At 40.6% G+C, this 21,537-nt stretch overlaps 1 protein-coding gene across 2 annotated transcripts; it reads right to left on the minus strand.

Moving 5' to 3' along the window:
- Positions 1–13,778: 13,778 nt before the first annotated feature.
- On the minus strand, positions 13,779–20,294 carry LOC306796324 (leucine-rich melanocyte differentiation-associated protein). Of its 2 annotated transcripts, none has more exons than XM_079295187.1 (5): positions 19,866–20,294; positions 17,733–17,929; positions 16,229–16,420; positions 16,065–16,142; positions 13,779–14,083 (listed from the first exon to the last, which is right to left on the minus strand). In XM_079295187.1, exons 1-5 carry the CDS (start codon positions 19,878–19,880, stop codon positions 13,897–13,899), a joined length of 669 nt encoding a protein of 222 aa, XP_079151313.1. In that variant the 5' UTR covers positions 19,881–20,294; the 3' UTR covers positions 13,779–13,896. The 2 variants fall into 2 exon arrangements, with proteins under 2 accessions (XP_079151313.1, XP_079151312.1); XM_079295186.1 differs by having other exon boundaries at positions 16,229–16,444.
- Between the last annotated feature and the right edge of the window lie 1,243 nt (positions 20,295–21,537).

The raw sequence follows: 21,537 nt of genomic DNA on the forward strand, positions 1-21,537 counted from the left end.
ATTCAAAGAACACATGAACTAAACGAAACAAATCAGCAGTGTGTGAGCCAAAGGAGAGTGTGTTCAGGTGCTGTAGCTGACACTCCCACCAGGCTCCAGTGTGGCTCTCAGCTGATGAAAGAGACAGCAAACAGGACACAGACGAAGGGGGGGGGGGGGGGGGGTCGTCACAGTAGAACATGGTTAAGGTCTTGGTTATATTCTAGTACAACTATTAAAAGCTTTCTGAGCCTCTTTGAGGTGGGTCCCCCTGCTTCCGTGCACTTCTTGGTGCTGGTTCTGTCTTCAGCACGATGCCTCACCAACACTACTGTGAAAAAGCTTCTAGGTCTTTCTTTGAACTGCAAGAGTCATGAGTTAGTCTGCATGTGTAAACCAGATAAAGACTTGTCACAGCGACAACAAATATGTAGCAAGTCCAGTCGCTTGACTGGTCATGTTTTGCAGAGTGGGAAAATGCTGCTTTACATATTCATGTCCCCCGGCCATAAATATGCGGCAGCAAAGAAAGACATCAATAAACTACAGTTTAAAACCGAGCGGCCAGATTGGCACTTGCTCAATAAGAACAAATAAGAGCATATACTCTGCCAGTCATGGTTCTCAGTTCAAATGAAACTTCTCATTGCTTTCTCATGTTTTTCAGAAATGTAGTATTTAATCAGACTTACAAGTACAGTCCATTTACCATTGACGATTCATCCTATGTCTCAGACTGTACTGTTCGAAATGTATGTTTTACGTCATGTATTGTATGTTTTGTTCTTTCTGTGGACCCATCAGGGAGAACAGCAGCCGCCAAGAGCGTCAGCTAATGGGGATCCAGTTCATCAACACATATCTCACTTGTCTTAGTGATAATAGCGCATGCTCTTCTGGTGTTACTGACCGCTACCTTGTGCTGGACATTTGGTAAAGGTTTGTACATGAGGAGGAAGATAAAGCCATTGGAATACCTGGGAGGCAGTGAAACAAAGACAAATTAAGAGCAGTACAGAGTAACACGATTAAAATGCATCCGAGAACAAAGTCACAAGAACGATGAATAGACATCAATCCAAAGTTTGTATTCCTGTGAGAATTCATGGACTGATAACTGCAGTGTGTGTGTGTGTGTACTGTTTATATGTGTGTCCTTCGCATGTCTCGACAGCTGTTCCTCCGATCTACTTCACACTTGGTGGGTGTGTTGCTGGGGACCCAAGGGAGTGCCATGTTGGGTGTGGAGCTTCATATGTGAATAGTTCAATATGAATGAACAGGTTAGCAGCGCACTGTTCAGGCCTCTTCAGACTCAGCATGTTGCCTGCAGCGGGCCAGCTCACGTTTGCTGCTGGATGCTGGACGTTACAACCGGACTCTTCTTCACTTCTCTGAGTCAACATGAGTCAACTGGAAGCAGCGTCGTAGTGCATTTCACCACTTGGCTGTGTTTTTCCCCCATGAATGAATTTCTCTGCTGTGAGACGTAAAACTAACGTATGACACTAATGATGTTACTGCCAGCAAAATACCTCCGCTAATTAAATCCATGCTGTACTTTAGAATGAGGTATGTCAAAGCAAGTGACTAATACGCCTCCGAAGTGTGTTTCACCGATGTGTCTGGCTGTGAGTGACCCTGACACACGTTTGTTTTTCAGGGGCAGATTTAGGGATTTTGGGCTCCAAGATATCGCTGCCTTGCTTTCCGTTTCACCCTTATATATATATATATATATATATATACTCTAACTGGGAGTGTTGGTATCGACAGTGTTAGAGGCAAAGAGCTGTTCAAAGTTCTGTCGTAAAATGATTAACTAATAATAGTAAAACACAGTGAAAGTTCTGCTTTCACATGTTTACTTCAAGTGAAGTGTGAAAGAGAGGCATTATAAGCATAATGTACTTAAATGTACATCACTCTGTTCAAGGTGGAGCTTCACATTCTAATATGATGCTGGATAGTTTATGAATTAATAATACATTATATTTGAGTTGTTATATTTAGTGAGTCAAATCTGAACATAACCAGTAATATTCCTTTGTCTGGTAAATGTAATAACAGCTTCTTGGCAAATGAAAATAAGTGGTTACCGACCTCACAGGTCAGCAGTGGAGTTTGCGGGAGTCAGGTGATGCAGCGAAGCTAGTAGACGCTGGCCCAGAGGCTCTTCAAACAAATCCAATTTAAAACCTTTTAAAACACCCAAACTCAGTCCCAACCGGGTTGGACAGCTTTAATATGGTCCGCGGAACCAGATACAAACAACTAAAGTCAACTGTTGAGCAAACTCTGACATCTGCTGATACAACAACTGCTGAGAATAGCGACGAAGAAGCTCATGTCATGGCGGCGGCAGCACAAGAACACCTGGGCGGTGTGAAAGACTCACTCATTCTTCAAGAGATACGAAACGGTAACCAAGCTCTCTCCAGTAAACTCGACTCTAAAACCGCAGAAATGAACCAATCTATCTCTGGACTGAAAACAATGCTGGATACACTGAGCACCCGCATAACCGAAGCGGAAGACCGCATTGGCACAGCAGAGGACCAGCTGGTGAGCCGAGATTCACGGTCCAAAAGCTAAGTGAAGAAAATGACTTTTTACTGGAGAAAGTCGACCAGCTGGAAAACTACAGCCGACGCAACAATATACGTGTCGTTAACCTGAAGGAGGACTGAGAGGGAAACGATCCTGTGAACTTTTTTACCAAATGGATTCCAGCCACTCTCGGACGAGAGCATTTCACTGAGCCGCTGATCATAGAGCGAGCACACCGAACTCTTACACACCGTCCACCTGCAGACCAGAGGCCGAGACATGTATTGATACGCCTGTTTAAATATCAAGACCGGGAAAAAATCCTGCGCATCGCCACACAGAGGTCCAAAGAGAACAACGGCCCCGTCATGTACGAAGATAAGCCTGTGTTGTTTTTCCCTGACCTGAGCGCCAGCTTGATGAAACGCAGAAAGGAGTTCGACCAAGTTAAGAGGGAGCTTCGATCCAAGGACATCCCGTTTGCCCTGCTTCATCCTGTAACACTTGCTGCGTTCACACCGGTCGCGTTGATTTTTTGACGCACTGCACAATCGCGTCCAACGCGCCGCCGGTCGTGTTCACACCAAACGCCGCAAAATCTCGTAGCGCCGGAGAGGGGGCGTGGTTTATCGTCCTGGAAGCCGTTCACCTGGCTGCCATTTCTTTCCGCTGTCAACCGTGAAAGGAATAAGGACGTGTTTGTACGTGTTTTGTACGTGTTGTGGAAGTCCCTCAAACATCGGAATGCCAAACGCCGTCATGTCTGGTTCATAATATTGTTCAGAGGAGCTCCGTGGATTGTATCGAGCTGTATTCACTGTCTAGCAAGCCACCGGTCGCTGTTTACTACAGCTGTAGGAACACAACATAAACTGATTTGGCTGTGATTCAACGGCAATAAACCGACAAAAAGGGACTCCGAAATAACTACGTAATGATGCCGATTTGTAGGCTACTGGTCTTCTCAATGGAGCTCTGATGGATCGGTGGTAGGCTATGCTAACATCGTAGCAGCTCCACCAGCACTCAATAACGTCATGTAGACGTAAATACGGCAGCGTCTATTCATTGTTTGTACCGTATGGTTTACACACACACATGTATACACATAGTTTGGTCCGGTCTCTGTTGATATGAGGTATCGTAGAGCTCTGGGTGAACACAGACGGCTACAGGATTTATTTCCTGATTCAACAACGGCAGAAAGCCAGTGATGACAGGGGGAGCAACTCAACGCTGATTGGCTATCGCGCCACAGCGTCACGCGATTATGTCGCTGAAGTTGAAAAATTTCAACTCGCGCGTTGGCGATTTTGCGGCGTCCAACGCGTCCACCACACTGCAATAACGCGTCCAACGCGCAGCGCCATCGCAAAATCGCGGCGCGCCAGTCTCATCGCGTCTGTGCATAGACTTTGTATGTAATCTCGACGCGCGTCAAAAAATCAACGCGACCGGTGTGAACGCAGCATGAGGATCACGCTTCCCGACGGAAGAAGAAAATTCTTCAAAACACCAAAAGAAGCGGCGGCATTCCTGCGCGGCTCCCGGGACAAACATAACGGACCAGGCGGACAGAACCAACAGGTGGAGGAAACCCAGACACGTAGCGGCAGCTCTTAGGAGCTATCTATCTTTAGCATCGGCGTCACTCTTTATGCTATAGATGTTGAGATAAAGTAAGTGATGGCAACAATTGAAGTTTAAGTTTACTTCTGATAGATTGGTTTCATGTTAATCCACCCTGTTTGCATCCTAATCATTTCAGAAAAGGGTGTTTTCAGCGTTTGTTATAATTTCTTGTTACACTTAAAATTGGATACTATACATATTGTAAAACTCTTTTTTTAGACAGAGCCTTGGGCTGGTTTGTTTGAACCAGCCAGACATGTCATACTTGACAAGTGCAAAGTGCACAACCCAGTTTGATCGGGAAGATAGTGTCAGATGTTTAGGATTCGGCACTTGGGGGGGAGAGGGGTGGGTAAAGGGGATTGTTTTCTTTGTTAATGTTGGTGCTTTAGTTTATCAATTTGTATTTGATCATAGGAGATACACTGGCTTTTGCACAGTGAATTTACAAAGAGGCTATGACACTCTGATGTCCACACTTAGCATCAATGTGTAGGGTCGTGAAATTTGTTAGCTTTAATGTGAATGGGCTAAATCGACCTGTTCAAAGGAAGAGAGTTTTGACACACCTTAAAAAATTGCAAACAGATATCGCTTTTTTACAAGAGACCCATCTTACCACACAGGAGCATAAAAAGCTGAGAAGAGAATGGGTAGGACACGTACTATCATCATCATTTAACTCGAAAGCCAGGGGGGTTTCTATTTTAATAAATAAAAACATTCCAGTGACAATTGGAGAAACTAATTGATCCATCAGGCCGCTATGTCCTAGTTAATTGCCAAATCTACTCGGAACCCTGGACACTGTTAAACTTATACGCACCTAACTATGATGATGAATCCTTTATTCAAGATATTTTTATGAAGGTATCAGGGGGACAACAAAACATACTTGTAGGAGGCGATTTTCATTTTTGTTTAGATCCTATATTAGATAAATCAGCCACAACAACATCCAAAACAAAAGCAGCTAAAACTACCTTATCATTTATGAAAGATCTAAACCTGACTGATGTGTGGCGACAGATGCACCCTCAAACTAGAGACTATTCCTTTTACTCCTGTCCACACAACTCTCACACCAGGATTGACCTATTCTTATTGTCAACACAGCTAATTCATAGAACACTAGAATCTGAATATTTATCTAGGATGCTGTCTGATCATTCACCTTTGACCCTATCTATTTTTATGCCAGAAAAAACAGCAAATCAATATAGATGGCGTCTGAACCCTACTCTCCTTTATAGACCAGACTTTTGCCAGTTTATTAGGGACCAGATAACATTTTTTTGTGAGACAAACTGTGACTCCTCCCCCAATAGTTTCATATTATGGGACACGCTAAAAGCTTATCTAAGAGGACAAATAATATCTCATACAAAGGGTATCAAGAAGAAATATATGGCAGCGATAAATGAGCTAGAAGCAGATATTTTGAAATTGGAAAAGGAGTTTCAACAATCTGGGTCTAAAGAACTTTACCAACGGCTGGTTAACAAAAAATTAAAATACAATACATTACATACCTACAACATTGAAAAAACCATTTTACGAACCAAACAAAAATGTTATGAATTGGGAGAGAAAGCTCACAAAATTCTGTCCTGGCAATTGAGAGCAGAGGAAAGCTCAAGGTTAATTAATGCAATTCAAACTGAAACGGGTGCAATCTCACACAACCCAACAGAAATGAACGACTCATTCAAACAGTTTTATACAAATCTATATACATCAGAATCACCAGAGGATCGATCTAAGATTGATGAATTTCTGTCCACTGTTGAATTGCCGAAACTCGGCCACGAAGACCAACATAATCTTGATTTGCCCTTCACCCAGAAAGAAATTGAAAAGGCCTTATGTTCACTACAACCCAATAAATCACCAGGAGAGGACGGCTTCCCTCCTGAATTCTACAGAGAATTTAAGGACTTACTCACTCCCCTCATAATGGATGTGATTAACTTAGCATCCAAAACTCAAACTCTTCCTGAATCATTTTCCACAGCCATAATCACCGTGATTCACAAAAAAAATAGAGATCCATTAAAGTGTTCCTCTTTTTGACCCATTTCCTTGTTAAATTATAAATTAATTTCCAAAGCACTGGCTAACAGGCTTGGCCAATATTTGCCAAAATGAATAAACCCAGACCAGAGCGGCTTTATTTTGAAACGCTCATCAGCCAATAACTTGTGCAGACTCTTTAATATTATCCATCTGACAAAATCTAAAACTGAACCTAGTGTAGCTGTAGCATTAGATGCTGAAAAGGCCTTTGATCGGCTAGAGTGGCTGTATTTATTCAAAGTTTTGGACAAGTTTGGATTTGGCCATTTGTTTATCAATTGGGTGAAAACCCTTTACCATAAACCCAGAGCCAAAATGACCACAAATGGACAGACTTCGACAGCATTTCCCTTGAGTAGATGGAGTCGACAGGGCTGCCCTCTGTCTCCAGGACTCTTTGTCTCCAGGACTCTTTGTCTCCAGGACTCTTTGTCTCCAGGACTCTTTGTCTCCAGGACTCTTTGTCTCCAGGACTCTTTGTCCTGGCTATTGAACCACTTGCTGAAGCAATTAGACGGGATCCAGATATAAAGGGGTTCAGAGTGGACCAAATAAATCATAAAATTAATCTCCTGGCAGATGATGTAATTTTGTATCTAACAGACCCGGTTAACTCTCTCACTAAATTACAGACGCTACTAAACACCTATGGTGCTATTTCAGGATATAAAGTCAATCTGGAAAAAAGTGAAATTATTCCACTCACGAACTTCGATCACACTGAATACCAACAAACAACCCCATTTAAGTGGCTCCCGAATATTAAATATCTAGGAATAATTATAGATAATGATCTTAAAAATCTACAAACTTAATTACCTCCCATTGCTGAGTAAAATCGAGGACGACCTACGCAGATGGATGAATCTACCCATTACTTTAATTGGTCGAATAAACTGTGTGAAAATGAATATTCTCCCGAGGTTGCAGTATCTTTTCCAGTCCTTACCCATTCCATCACCTCAAACCTTTTTTAAAACCCTCAACAAACACATCAGGCAGTTTTTATGGAACTGTAAAATGCCAAGGGTGTCAATGGAAAAATTAACATGGGATTATAGTCTAGGAGGTTTTCGACTACCTAATTTGAAGAAATATTATTTAGCAGCCCAGATGCGAAATATTTTGTCATTTTTTGACAGTGATGCTGCCCCCTCCTGGATACAAATGGCACTTCATCCTCTGAAAGAAGAAACCTCCAGTGATTTTATTTATAAATGGAACTCCAAAACCATATCCAAGAGGACAGACAATACTATTTTGAAACATTTTATCAAAATATGGTATGAAGTTCACAAAACTCTTGGACTAAATATGAGACTATCACCAAAAACACCTCTAAGACAAAATGAACTTGTGCCCATGACTCTAAGTAACAAGATTCTGGAGAGTTGGCATGACAGAGGAATCAGTATCTGGAAGACTGCTTTGATAAAGGACTCCTCATGCCTTTTGAAGAACTGAAGAGAAAATATGATTTGCCCAGCAGAACTTTCTTTTGTTACCTCCAGTTAAGATCCTTTTTGAGAACCAACCTGGGCCCTGGAATGACTCTACCTGTGTTAACTAATGTGGAAAAATTGCTTCACCAGGGAAATGTGAACAAATTTATTTCTAAAATGTACTCTATGTTGCTGAATGAGGGCCCAAAACCAGGATTACACAGATCCAGGATGAGATGGGAATCAGACTTGAATATAACAATTGATGAAGAACTCTGGTCAGATTTGTGCCAGAACAGTTTGTCAGCAACAGTTCATGCCCGGTACAGACTTGTTCATTGTAACTTTCTTCATCAGCTGTACCTCACCCCACAGAAGCTTCATAAATCCAAACCTGAATTGTCAGAAATGTGTTTCAGATGTGGTATAGAGGTCGGCTCCTTCCTACACTGTACCTGCTTTGCACAGAGGTGAGGTCCTTCTGGTATGACTTTTGTAGTATAATAACTAAGATCACAGGGGTTACCTTTCCATTAGATCCTGAGCTCTGTTTACTGGGAAACTTCACAGCTCTCAACAGGTCTTTAACGAAGCCCCAAATTAAACTTGTAGAAATTGCTTTATGTGTGGCCAGGAAATGTATCGCGATGACGTGGAAGTCTGATTCCCCCACGCTCATCGACAAATGGTCTGTGGAAATGAACAGTTGTATTCCTCTTGAAAAAAATACATATAGTCTCAGAAAGAAATATAATTTATTTTTGAAAATCTGGCAGCCTTATTTGGAGTACATGGGTATAACACTAACAGCACCATAGGACTGTAATTATTTAGAGCTCCGATTTACAATATAGTCATTGCATTCGCCTTTGTGTTGTGTTACTTTATGCACCAACCTCTTTTATTCGTTTGGGTGGGGGGAATTATTTATTTATTTACTTAATTTACTTAATTTTATTTCATTTATTTGTGTTTAGTTTTTTTTCTTTTTTTTTCTCTTAACTTGTTATGTAGTTGTTTGTAATGTTTAATGTTCTGTGTTCTATATGCTCTCTTGCATTGTTAAAATAAAATATAAAAAAAGAGTTTGCAGCAAGATATTCATGGAGAGTTTGGTGCAGTGGCCACAGTAGGAACTGCAGCTCACGTGACCCTTAGATTCTTTGCATGTACATATTTCACAACATAAACAACTGTATTTGGTTGGCTATGTATAGGTTGCCAGATCTGGTCTGTGAGCACAGGTGTTGTTGTTGGTCCCTTTACAGGCATAGCAGGACTAAACCTGGCAACCTCACTATGACGACAAAGAGTCTTGTTGCTGTGACATGAAATAGTCCCGGCTTTCTATCGTGCACATTATGTTACAGGTCTGTCTCCCTGCTGCACAGCTGCACAGCTGAACAGCAGCTCTGCCAGCTGGGCCTCACGCTCCATGTAACCGGCCAGTTTGGCACACCAGTGCTCATGCTTGGCATCCTCTAGGAAACACTGCTCACAGAAAAAAGCTGCTCTACACCGGGCGATTCGGAGAGATGCATTTAAACACAGACAAAGGGGCAGAAAGAACATCCAGTACCAGAGCAGGGAGTCCTGCACAACAGATACAATTACAAAGAGGATTGCTATGAAAACACTGACATTACAAAGAACCGAGTAGGAAATGGCTTTCTGACAAAACAAAGCATGTGAATGGAGGGAAACGATGTGTGGAACAATGTGGCAACATTTCACAAGAGAGTTGGCCTGTTTTACCTCACTGCTGTGGTTCCCCGAGGGTTTATAACTTATTCTTCTTTGGCTTCTTATACTATCTTAAACTTAACACAGGAAGTGGAAATTCCAAACTAATAACAACTGTTGGACTCTAATAAGTAAGGCTTTGCTGTTTTTTCACAGGATTTGTGGGGAATGAATTCCTTCAAAATTCAACCAGTTAACTGACAGCTTTATCCAGACCAGTGAAGTACCAGGTTGCCAGGTAATGCATGAATGCCATGTGGCTACTCCACAGCAAAGTAACCAGTTAATCCGTAGTGACAGCTGCCAACAGTGTGAAGAAGCCTGGAGAGGTTTCAGAAACTGCTCTGTGCCACAGGAAGAATAAGCTGTAGACAGTCCTGAGCCTGGCAGCCAGCAGCTGGTCTCTGCAGTGCAAATGAAGTGAAGATCCTTGAGCTGCAGGCCCTGGTGGAAAACACCTCAATCATCTGCTCACACGGACACAGACACAGCATGACTGACCAGCATGCGGTAAACTGACCAGCATGAGGCAAACTGACCAGCATGAGGCAAACTGACCAGCATGCGGCAAACTGACCAGCATGAGGCAAACTGACCAGCATGCGGTAAACTGACCAGCATGCGGTAAACTGACCAGCATGCGGTAAACTGACCAGCATGCGGTAAACTGACCAGCATGCGGTAAACTGACCAGCATGAGGCAAACTGACCAGCATGAGGCAAACTGACCAGCATGAGGTAAACTGACCAGCATGAGGCAAACTGACCAGCATGAGGTAAACTGACCAGCATGCGGTAAACTGACCAGCATGAGGCAAACTGACCAGCATGCGGTAAACTGACCAGCATGAGGTAAACTGACCAGCATGAGGCAAACTGACCAGCATGCGGCAAACTGACCAGCATGCGGTAAACTGACCAGCATGAGGCAAACTGACCAGCATGCGGTAAACTGACCAGCATGCGGTAAACTGACCAGCATGAGGCAAACTGACCAGCATGAGGTAAACTGACCAGCATGAGGCAAACTGACCAGCATGAGGTAAACTGACCAGCATGCGGTAAACTGACCAGCATGCGGTAAACTGACCAGCATGAGGTAAACTGACCAGCATGCGGTAAACTGACCAGCATGAGGCAAACTGACCAGCATGAGGTAAACTGACCAGCATGCGGTAAACTGACCAGCATGAGGCAAACTGACCAGCATGAGGTAAACTGACCAGCATGCGGTAAACTGACCAGCATGCGGTAAACTGACCAGCATGAGGTAAACTGACCAGCATGCGGTAAACTGACCAGCATGAGGCAAACTGACCAGCATGAGGTAAACTGACCAGCATGCGGTAAACTGACCAGCATGAGGTAAACTGACCAGCATGCGGTAAACTGACCAGCATGAGGTAAACTGACCAGCATGAGGTAAACTGACCAGCATGCGGTAAACTGACCAGCATGAGGTAAACTGACCAGCATGCGGTAAACTGACCAGCATGAGGCAAACTGACCAGCATGCGGTAAACTGACCAGCATGAGGTAAACTGACCAGCATGCGGTAAACTGACCAGCATGAGGTAAACTGACCAGCATGAGGTAAACTGACCAGCATGAGGTAAACTGACCAGCATGCGGTAAACTGACCAGCATGAGGCAAACTGACCAGCATGCGGTAAACTGACCAGCATGAGGTAAACTGACCAGCATGCGGTAAACTGACCAGCATGCGGTAAACTGACCAGCATGCGGTAAACTGACCAGCATGAGGTAAACTGACCAGCATGCGGTAAACTGACCAGCATGAGGCAAACTGACCAGCATGTGGTAAACTGACCAGCATGCGGTAAACTGACCAGCATGAGGTAAACTGACCAGCATGCGGTAAACTGACCAGCATGCGGTAAACTGACCAGCATGCGGTAAACTGACCAGCATGAGGTAAACTGACCAGCATGCGGTAAACTGACCAGCATGAGGCAAACTGACCAGCATGTGGTAAACTGACCAGCATGCGGTAAACTGACCAGCATGAGGTAAACTGACCAGCATGCGGTAAACTGACCAGCATGCGGTAAACTGACCAGCATGCGGTAAACTGACCAGCATGAGGTAAACTGACCAGCATGCGGTAAACTGACCAGCATGAGGCAAACTGACCAGCATGTGGTAAACTGACCAGCATGCGGTAAACTGACCAGCATGAGGCAAACTGACCAGCATGCTGATGATATAAAACGGAATGGATGTTTTTTAGTTGTATATTGTAGAACTGAAAGTGCTTATATACATTTGTGACCAACAAAATCACTTTCGTTGTACAGTAACGAAGTAGAAATACTTCGTTACTGTACTAAAGTAGTTTTTTGGGTATCTGTACTTTACTTTACTATTTATATTTCTGTTGACTTTTACTTTTACTTCACTACATTTTGCAAAGAAAACTGATACTTTGACTCCGATACATTTCCCCTGAAACCTTCGTTACTCGCTACAAAATCAAATCTATCTTCAGAAACAAAATGAATCATGAGAGCAGCGTCAGGGACTGTGGTGGAACACAGACTGCAAGCAGGTTTGGTGAACCAGTGGTCCTAGCAGCAAGTTAAATCATTGGTTAATCACGTTAATGCACAATTGCAAACAAGTGCTCTCAAAGCACTCCAATACAATGTAACTTCTTTACATTCTATTAGAATGTAAAGAAGTTACATTCTATTGGAATGTAACTTCTTTACATTCTATTAGAATGTAAAAAAGTTACATTCTATTAGCATGTAACTTCTTGTAAATAAGTTACATTCTAATACAATGTAACTTCTTCACATTCTAATAGAATTGTCTTTTGAAGATGAACAGGACATGTTTCAGTTTCAAGTAATGACTGGGTTGTTCCTTTCGGTGCTGCTTTAGTATTGATCATGTTTTGATATTTGAGTCATGTTGTGGATGATCAGATGGAGTTATGATGGTAGCAGTCGCCCAATTGCAGATTCAGCTTGAGCAAAACCTTTGTCTGTTGTGTTCAAATCAGGCCCATAGGAGTTTACAAGGCAGGTGTCCTTTCTCACAACACTGACCTGATGCATCAAGTGGATATGTTTTGCTGAACATAATATTATGCATTTGCCCTCTACATCCTCAAGTCTAATGAGCAGACTTATAAACGCACTGTTACAACTCCTTCATAGTGTCATATTGCTTTTCGGAGAACTATGATGATAAGTTCATGGTAGATGCAAACGTATACTCATGTACAATATATTATGTTGAACATTGTTGCTCCTGGATGGATCACAGCCAACCCAATTATGTTCAACACAGCTCCATGTCCTTGGTCATGGAGCCACAGCACTTAAAAGAATAAACTTCATCATTCTCAAAATTCATTATTCTGACCCTTTGCTTTTTTATTAACAGCATTTACTTATACTTTTACTTTCAATACTTTAGTACATTTAATATCAGAAAATTACTTTTGATACTTAAGTACAATAAATATCAGATACTTTAAGACTTTTACTCAAGTAGTATTCTAATAGGTGACTTTTACTTTTATTGGAGTCATTTTCCAGTAAGGTAGCTTTACTTTTACTCAAGTATGGCTTTTGGGTACTTTATACACCACTGAACATATGTAATAGCACCAGCTAATATTTATTCACTTTAATTCTTTCTTCTTTTTTTGAATCTGTCTTTCTCAATAATCCCAATTTTGTGGAAGTGAAAAACAGACAGCCAGCGGTTGCAACCTCCGCTTCAACTGTTTTCAATGTAAATACAGTAGCAGACGTTGGTGGCATGGCAAGGACAGGGAGGCCAGCTGCCACTCTCTGTGATGCATTTATGATATCAGTTAGCAAAACCTGCTATGCTATCATGTCATATTGCTCACCATTATTTCTCAACATTATTTCAAAAACTCAAAATTGAGTATTGTGCCAATTCATTGGCTGGAAATGCTGAGTCAAACAAAACGTAGCAACCACTGGTGCTTTCTGTTGGACTTTGGCTCCCCCTAGTGGAGGCATCAACGATGACACTTACAAAACATGCAGCTACAGCTCCAATCCCCCTCAGCGTCCAACCCAGGGATACGGAGACATGTGGGCTGAAAACTAGACTGCTTCAACTTCATCTTGGATTGTCTTATCTGTCCACAAAGAAATACCATCAGAATATTTCATGACAGATCGTTCAATTTGTGCTTGTTGCAGCTTTAACTGAAATGACGAAACACTGTTCAAATCCACAGATTTGTAGACCACACAGAATGAAACGTGGTTAAGGTGTCTAAAATTATGCACAAAACAGAACTAGAATGTTTCCTTTTTTAATTTGACAGTAAGACATGGTGTTTGATTTTAATATAAACGTGTATATATACTGTCCTATACTGTACATATTAAGAAACAGTCTATCATAATGTTGACAATGCAGCATTAAAGGTGTGATTTTAAGCACCGTGTTGTGGTATATCCTATTGTCTTACAGTATTTGGCTTGTTCTGCATGTGTGTGTGTTTCTTGGACGAGTCCTTCTTCTTCCTGCTGCTGTGACTGCTCTGCTGCAGCCTGTAGGTTTTGTTAGCCTGGACTCTCTCCTTCTCCAGGACCTCAGTGTCATCCAGAATCTCGAGGCCTGGGATCTGACTGATGACATACTGTCTAAGGAGACAAAGGTCTGGATAAATCCAACAACAAACAGAGAGTGGGAACTTTACATGAGTGTAAACGTTTGCACAACCCAATTGGGTCTGATTACGTTACACACGTTTTAATGAAGACTATGCACAGAGCTTATGTTACGGAGTGTATATTAAAGAAGATGTTCTGCTTGTATGGTTGTGACTTGAAAGGTACATTCATGGGCTGATTATGAGACCATGGGGAACTTGGCACAGACATGCAAAAAGCCCCACCACCTCTCCTACAAAAGATAAAGACAGATATCTTTATAGTTTAGCTTCTTTTTGTTGTTGTTTTGAGTCTCTTTACAGTTGATTTTATGTCTCTTTGTAGTAGTTTTGAGTCTCTTTGTAGTTGTTTTGAGTCTCTATGTAGTCATTTTATGTCTCTACGTAGTTGTTTTGTGTCACTTTGTGGTAACTTTTGTGTCTGTTTGAAGTCATTTTGTGTCTCTTTGTAGTGATTTTGTCTCTTTGTAGTGATTTTATGTCTCTTTGTAGTGATTTTGTCTCTTTGTAGTGATTTTATGTCTCTTTGTAGTGATTTTGTCTCTTTGTAGTGATTTTATGTCTCTTTGTAGTGATTTTATGTCTCTTTGTAGTGATTTTGTCTCTTTGTAGTGATTTTATGTCTCTTTGTAGTGATTTTGTCTCTTTGTAGTCATTTTATGTCTCTTTGTAGTGATTTTGTCTCTTTGTAGTGATTTTATGTCTCTTTGTAGTGATTTTGTCTCTTTGTAGTCATTTTATGTCTCTTTGTAGTCATTTTATGTCTCTTTGTAGTGATTTTGTCTCTTTGTAGTGATTTTATGTCTCTTTGTAGTGATTTTGTCTCTTTGTAGTCATTTTATGTCTCTTTGTAGTGATTTTGTCTCTTTGTAGTGATTTTATGTCTCTTTGTAGTGATTTTGTCTGTTTGTAGTCATTTTGTCTCTTTGTAGTGATTTTATGTCTCTTTGTAGTGATTTTGTCTCTTTGTAGTCATTTTATGTCTCTTTGTAGTAGTTTTGTCTCTTTGTAGTGATTTTATGTCTCTTTGTAGTGATTTTGTCTCTTTGTAGTCATTTTATGTCTCTTTGTAGTGATTTTGTCTCTTTGTAGTGATTTTGTCTCTTTGTAGTAGTTTTGTGTCTGTTTGTAGTAGTTTTGTGTCTCTTTGTAGTAGTTTTGTGTCTCTTTGTAGTTGTTTTGTGTCTCTATGTAGTTGTTTTGAGTCTCTATGTAGTTATTTTGAGTCGCTTTGTGGTAGTTTTTGTGTCTATTTGAAATCATTTTGTGTCTCTTTTTAGTCGTTTTGAGTGTCTTTGTCACTTCGAGTCTCTTTGAAGTCATTTTGAATCTCGCATTTTTGCCCTTTTGCTCTTTGTAGTTATGTTTCTTTGTAGTCAGTTTGAATCTTTTCTTTGTTGGTACCTGTCTCCTTCAGTAATATTTACCGTAATTGGTGATGGCCATTGGGGCCCCTGACACTTTGGGCCCCTGGGCCTGTTCAGTAATCCATTAATGGGTACACTGATGCATCTGTTGTAGCATTGTTCACTGGTGAGATAAAGGCCATTAGTTTGTCCATTAGTTTTGAACAAAAATGGACATTATACATTCTAAAATTATCGACACATTATCACTGGTTTGCCCGTTAATCAAGTAGATAATACAAATCAACTGGATCTGAACAGTTAATATTGAGCATTGGGGGACTTTTACAATATTCTGTACCCTGTTTTCTGTAGGTTTTCTATGTTGGAATCGTATATTTGTTGTACTGTATGATATATATATATATATATATATTATATATATATATATATATATATATATATATATATATATGTGTATATACATATATGTGTGTTTTTTTATAAAGAAAGAATATAAAGAGTGCATAGAGGGTTTTGATTTGTGTTAAATAGACCACATCTGTGCAAACTGGAGCAGGTAGTGAAAAGGATGTCGTTCCTCACCTGTAGTCTTCGTACTGAGTCAGACTTCCTCCATTGAAATAGCTAGGGGCTGCCCCGTTGTTCATCATACTGAGGATCCTATGTTGGAAAGGAACATAGCAGCATAAAGAGTAAATATCATGTTTATATGCACTAACATACTAATAGCACAATCCAAGGCTCACTTCATGTTTGGGAACTTGCGTCGGATTTCTTCCACAAACACAGGCAGATTGTTGATCTTGTTCTTGTTGATGCACACGGTGGTGACACTGGGCATGTAGGGGAACTTGATGTGAGATGTGTAGTTGTTGCAGTCCAGGATCAGAGTGCTGAGCTTCTCCAGCTGGCCCAGCAGAGCCAGGTTCCAATAAGGACTGAATGAAGGACAACACAGCAAACTCAAACTGCTCAGGTTCGTAAGTCTCTGAGGAAATAAACATGGAATGTATATCTGTGTGATTGATTTCATATTTACTAACAATATGTTGTTTCCTGTAATATGTTGTTGCAGAAATATAGAGAGGGCTAAACTATGACTTCAAGAAGAAGTTCACGCACACAACTAGCAACACCCGGAACAGTTTTTGGATTTATAAACTTATCTGATATCTATCTATAACTTCCATTTGTCAGCTCAGACACAATAAATACCATTAGTTCCACCTCTTCGCCTCGCACAAACACTGTACCTTTCAGTTTCTTCCTACATGATAAGATTTCATGTGTGTCTTTAGCCATGTCGAGGAATTGCTTTAGGGATGGCAACGTCAGCCGGTCAACCAGTTTGATTAACACTGAAATATCTTGTCAGTAATTGTAATGTTTGCTATGAATCTTTAACTTAAATTATCCCTAAAAGATGAATCCTACTAATTTGTTGATCCCCTGACTTCCATTCAACTGTCGAACAAACTTTTGAAATGTCAAATGCCAATTAGGGGCTTTGAAGAAAATAAACTACAACGTGTAGTTTGCTTTAGGCTACACATCCACCAGTGATTCATGCGTTGAAGAAGTGGAGATTGCAAACCGGAAACAAAAAGTCGCCTTCAACCATCTAACCTCCAGGAAGAGCGTCCGTCTTTGAAGCTCATTTTATATAGTGGCCAAACGGTGGAAATCCAATTTCACATGATGCCAAAAATCCAAAAATACTTTTCCCTATAGACTTACACTGAGAAAGAGAAACTGTAAATCATCAAAAAAAAAAGTAGGCATCAACTTCCCATTACAAATACTTGAACAGTGCTTGTCATAGACTGTACATGAGAAGTGTTGAAGCCTTGAGTTCAGCAATTTGCCAAGTTGTTTTTTCAACATAAACTAATCCTTGGAAGTCAAACTGTTTTCCCTTCATGTGCCACTGAGCAGCTTTCATGGGAATGAACGGGGTCCTGCCTCCAACGCTGTGTTTGTTTTGTACAGCCATGCTTCTTTTCATGTTTCACACATATATGTTCCCTTCAAGATAAATTGTAATAACTCTGATGATCCGCTAACTTTTTATCGATTGGAATCATCAGGTAACAATATTTATTTGTCCAATACGTATTGCCAAATAAATACCTGCAAAGCGAATGACATTCCCTTGACCGTTGATTCACAAACAAGACCAGGAAAAAACAAACACTGGATCACGGAGTAGCCGTTTGGTCTTTAAACTACTGGTTATTAAGTAAAGGATACTCATCCAGCAGGTTGTAACTCAGGTCCAGCACCTCCAGTGAGTCTGTCTGTGGCAGAATGGCTTCATAGGGGATTTCTGTTAGACTCTGGTAAGCAAAAGAAAGCCACTGAAAGCTTGAGGTGTGGCTGGGTTGGCTCTGTTGGCCGGAGGTGGGATGATCCATGACAAAAAACAGCAACTCAGCTGCTCCTCTTCCCTTGTATTGATGGAGATGAGGAGAGAAGTCAGATGATTATGTCATAATCAAACATTTAATAAACAGCACAACAATAAACTGTTCATAGAATAACTCAGAACAGAGTCTGACGAGTCAGAAAGAAACAATGTTCGGGTTTCAGCTGAGTAGAAATGACACATGACACATCTTACTCTCCAGACTATCGTATTTACTCATTTACAATTTACCTGTGGAAGAATGACACCACACGTTTTCTAGTCTAAAGACACGTATGCGTTGTAATGGAGCCTAATGGGAGGATTGGGTCCACGTTACGCTGCGATCTGGAGAAAGTAACACTGAGATCATGTGAAAAGTATTGCTGTAGTGTTGGTGCAACCAGTTCAGCAATTAAAGTAGAAAAACACACTTTTTATGTGTCTGTCTTCAATTTGTAACAAACACATCACATTCACATTATGTGATACCTGAAATGTGTCTCTGTCCCAAGCTCCAGCTAGCTAGTTCTTGATGAACAACAGTGTATTCATCCGCCCAGAGTGGCCTGCTCATATTCACTGTAAGGACAAGACTCTGTGAAGCGGTGTACAGTCACTGCGCCAACCACAAATCCTCTAAACCCATATATGTTGATCTTACATTTCAATTTGTATTTTTGGGCAAATTAAAAAAATGAGACACAACATGTTGATTAGTGAACTCTAGATGTGTTGGTATTGGCGTATTTTAAAAGCTTTGGTCAGTCTTAATGCTAAGCTAGGCTAACAACATCCAGACCACCTGATCCTTACTAAGCCTGTCCTAACTGCTAAGTCGGTCTTCTTTAAGACCATCGGTTGCACCAACCAAACTTAATCCTGGTCTTAACTAGACCTGGTCTTAGTGGTGCGCGTTTATCCGCATGCCCATACGACTATGCCTGTTGCCTAGCAGCGCAGGTTGCTACATAGTGTTAGCAATCTCCCCGTGTCTTGACAATTTGCAGCAAATAATTTGTAATTTGCAGCAATGTTACGGAGGATCAAAGAGATGAATAGAGCTGTAGACAACAAGCAGTTCAACCTATAGAGACAAAGAAGAAGCAGTCGATTGGAGAGAGATAACAGTGGTGATAAATGATTGTTCTGACTTTTGCTCTGAAAATGATGTGAAGAAAAAGTGGAAGAACCTATAAAAAGAAAGGTGTTTGCTCTAAAACACCAGCCAGGGTCCTCCCCCGAAAACCTCAGAACAGTGACATCATTGTACTTTTTAATAATCAATTACCATTTCAAAGATCAGAAAATAAACAAAAGACATTTTGAATGAAACTGTTAGCTGGCACATGTAACGATACAAGTCATATATTGCTTTTAGAGACACTAGTGTGATGGTCTATGGTTCGCCGGCTGACATAGTGACATCGTCTTAACACAAAAATGCTCAGATATATCAGAAATGATAAAGACAAAAAAACCTGAAATGCTTCATTAAAACAGCACAGAAGTAAAATGAGCTTATAACAGCCACTGAGGCCAAAACATGTTGACCTGAAAACTGCAGCCATAGGGTGTTATGTCACATGAAAGCCTCTTTATTATGGATTATATATGTAAGTATAGTCACTGAGAGATATTAGGGTTCATATCATTCAAAGCAGGAATGTTTTTGGTATTAAATTGTCTTTTCATAGCCCATAGCACATGACTGTGAGGTAAGTACTGATAGTTCACTTATCATGTTACCTGGCAGCAAAGTACTCTATTCCATTAAACACTCTCAAAACGTACTGCTGTTCTAAATGCTACTATCACAGGTTTTGCAAATCACGTTTTATGATTTACAGTAGTATACACACATAACAACATGTTGCCACTGATCTTAAACTGCACACATATTTCAGGTTGTCCTGCTACTTTGTGAAACCCTTAAATAAGAATCTAGATGCATTATAGACCGTTTTAGCAGGACTTACCGAGCTGAAGAGCATCTGGTCGATCTTTTCAGTACATGCAAACCTCTGAGAAATGCTTTCAGCTCATATCAAAGGCCCTCTTTCATACCCCCGGCTGTAGATCACATGACGGGGATAATCACATTGCTGCTGAACCTTGTGGTCCAGATCTTCACAACAACACGGCTTATAAACAGTGAAGATATAGTATATATATATATATATATATGAAATATATTTTTACTGTACGCAATGACAGATAGATTGCTAATCATAGACAATGGCATATTACTGGAACGAAAAATTACATGTTCTCTATAATAGGGGGACATTTTGGAGTGGATGTTCACACACACATGACACATCACAGAGGATTTCACAAACACTGATTTCATTCTTCGAGGACACACTGTAAGATCATTTCTACAAAATATTAAATGAGACCTTTCTTAAATGGAATTCAACACATTCTATAAATGAAAAAATAAGTGAACTGATGGTACAAAATATTCCATTAGAGCTTAATTTACACAAATAAACTATGATTTTATTTTGAAAAACATGTTGGTGCGTTTTCCCGTTTATAGTAACAAATAAACATGTTTATGAATGAAATAATGAGGCTTGAAGAGATCTTTGAAGAAATGAAGCATTCTCATCTTCATAGAAACATGTTGAAACGCAGACTTCTCAATGAACACTTCAACAAAGTGGATGCAGATGTTCTGTCCATGGCCGGCTTATCTTTTTATGAGTTCCCCCGGCAAATATTCGCTGGTGGGCCCCAATGCCCCCCCCCCCCAACACCACCACTGTCTGTGCATTGTGTGTGTTCCCATCCACCCCCAGCATCCCCCGAGAACACGTAGCAGTTTACACATGGCATTTTCATTATATTTTGCCTGTAGACACGGAAACCAAGCAGTACTCCTCTGTTGGAAGACTATGGCAATTAGGTTGGAGTAATCTGATTAAACACAAATTAATTTAGAATATGCACAATGCAAGCACACGATAATGCACACCAAACAATAAAAGCTGTAAAACAAGATTCGGACACAGGGTGCCTTATAATGTTGCAGCAGCTGTAGAAAATAATAAACAATATCAACAAGCAGATTTAAGAATTTATCTCCACCACGAACCAGCAGTGAATCAGGGGCACCCTGTTGGTAATGCAGCCTTGGTTCTGTCTGAAATAAGTCAAATACACTACATACCTTTTTTAAAAGTCTCTTTTGAGCTTTACATATATTCTACGGAAGCCCAGATAGGCAAGTGAGAAAAAAAATCGATGGTCCATTTCCTAAGTCTAAGTTGTTTTCTGTCCTGTGTTTATGACTAAAGAATAATTGAAACAGTTATTGCCAGAAGAATCTTTCTAAATTCCTTTTTTTTAAATCTGTCAAACAAGTGGAAAAATATTTTACCAGGATCATTTTTCCACAGATAGAAAAAAGTGACTTTGTTTCACAGATTTTAGGAATTTTGATAGATTATCATGGCAAAACCTTTTTTATGGGGTCAGATCAGTCTCAATAGAATTGAATGCTCAAAGAGGGATTCACAAATGCATTTTGTGATTTATATATAAATCTCTCCACAAAAATATTTGTGGTTGCACACACAACAGTTATCATTCTATATGATTGTTGACAAATTCTACACATAAAAAAGTCACAATTTCTTTTAA

Source organism: Melanostigma gelatinosum, assembly GCF_949748355.1.
Source record: "Melanostigma gelatinosum genome assembly, chromosome: 23".
NCBI lineage: Eukaryota > Metazoa > Chordata > Actinopteri > Perciformes > Zoarcidae > Melanostigma > Melanostigma gelatinosum.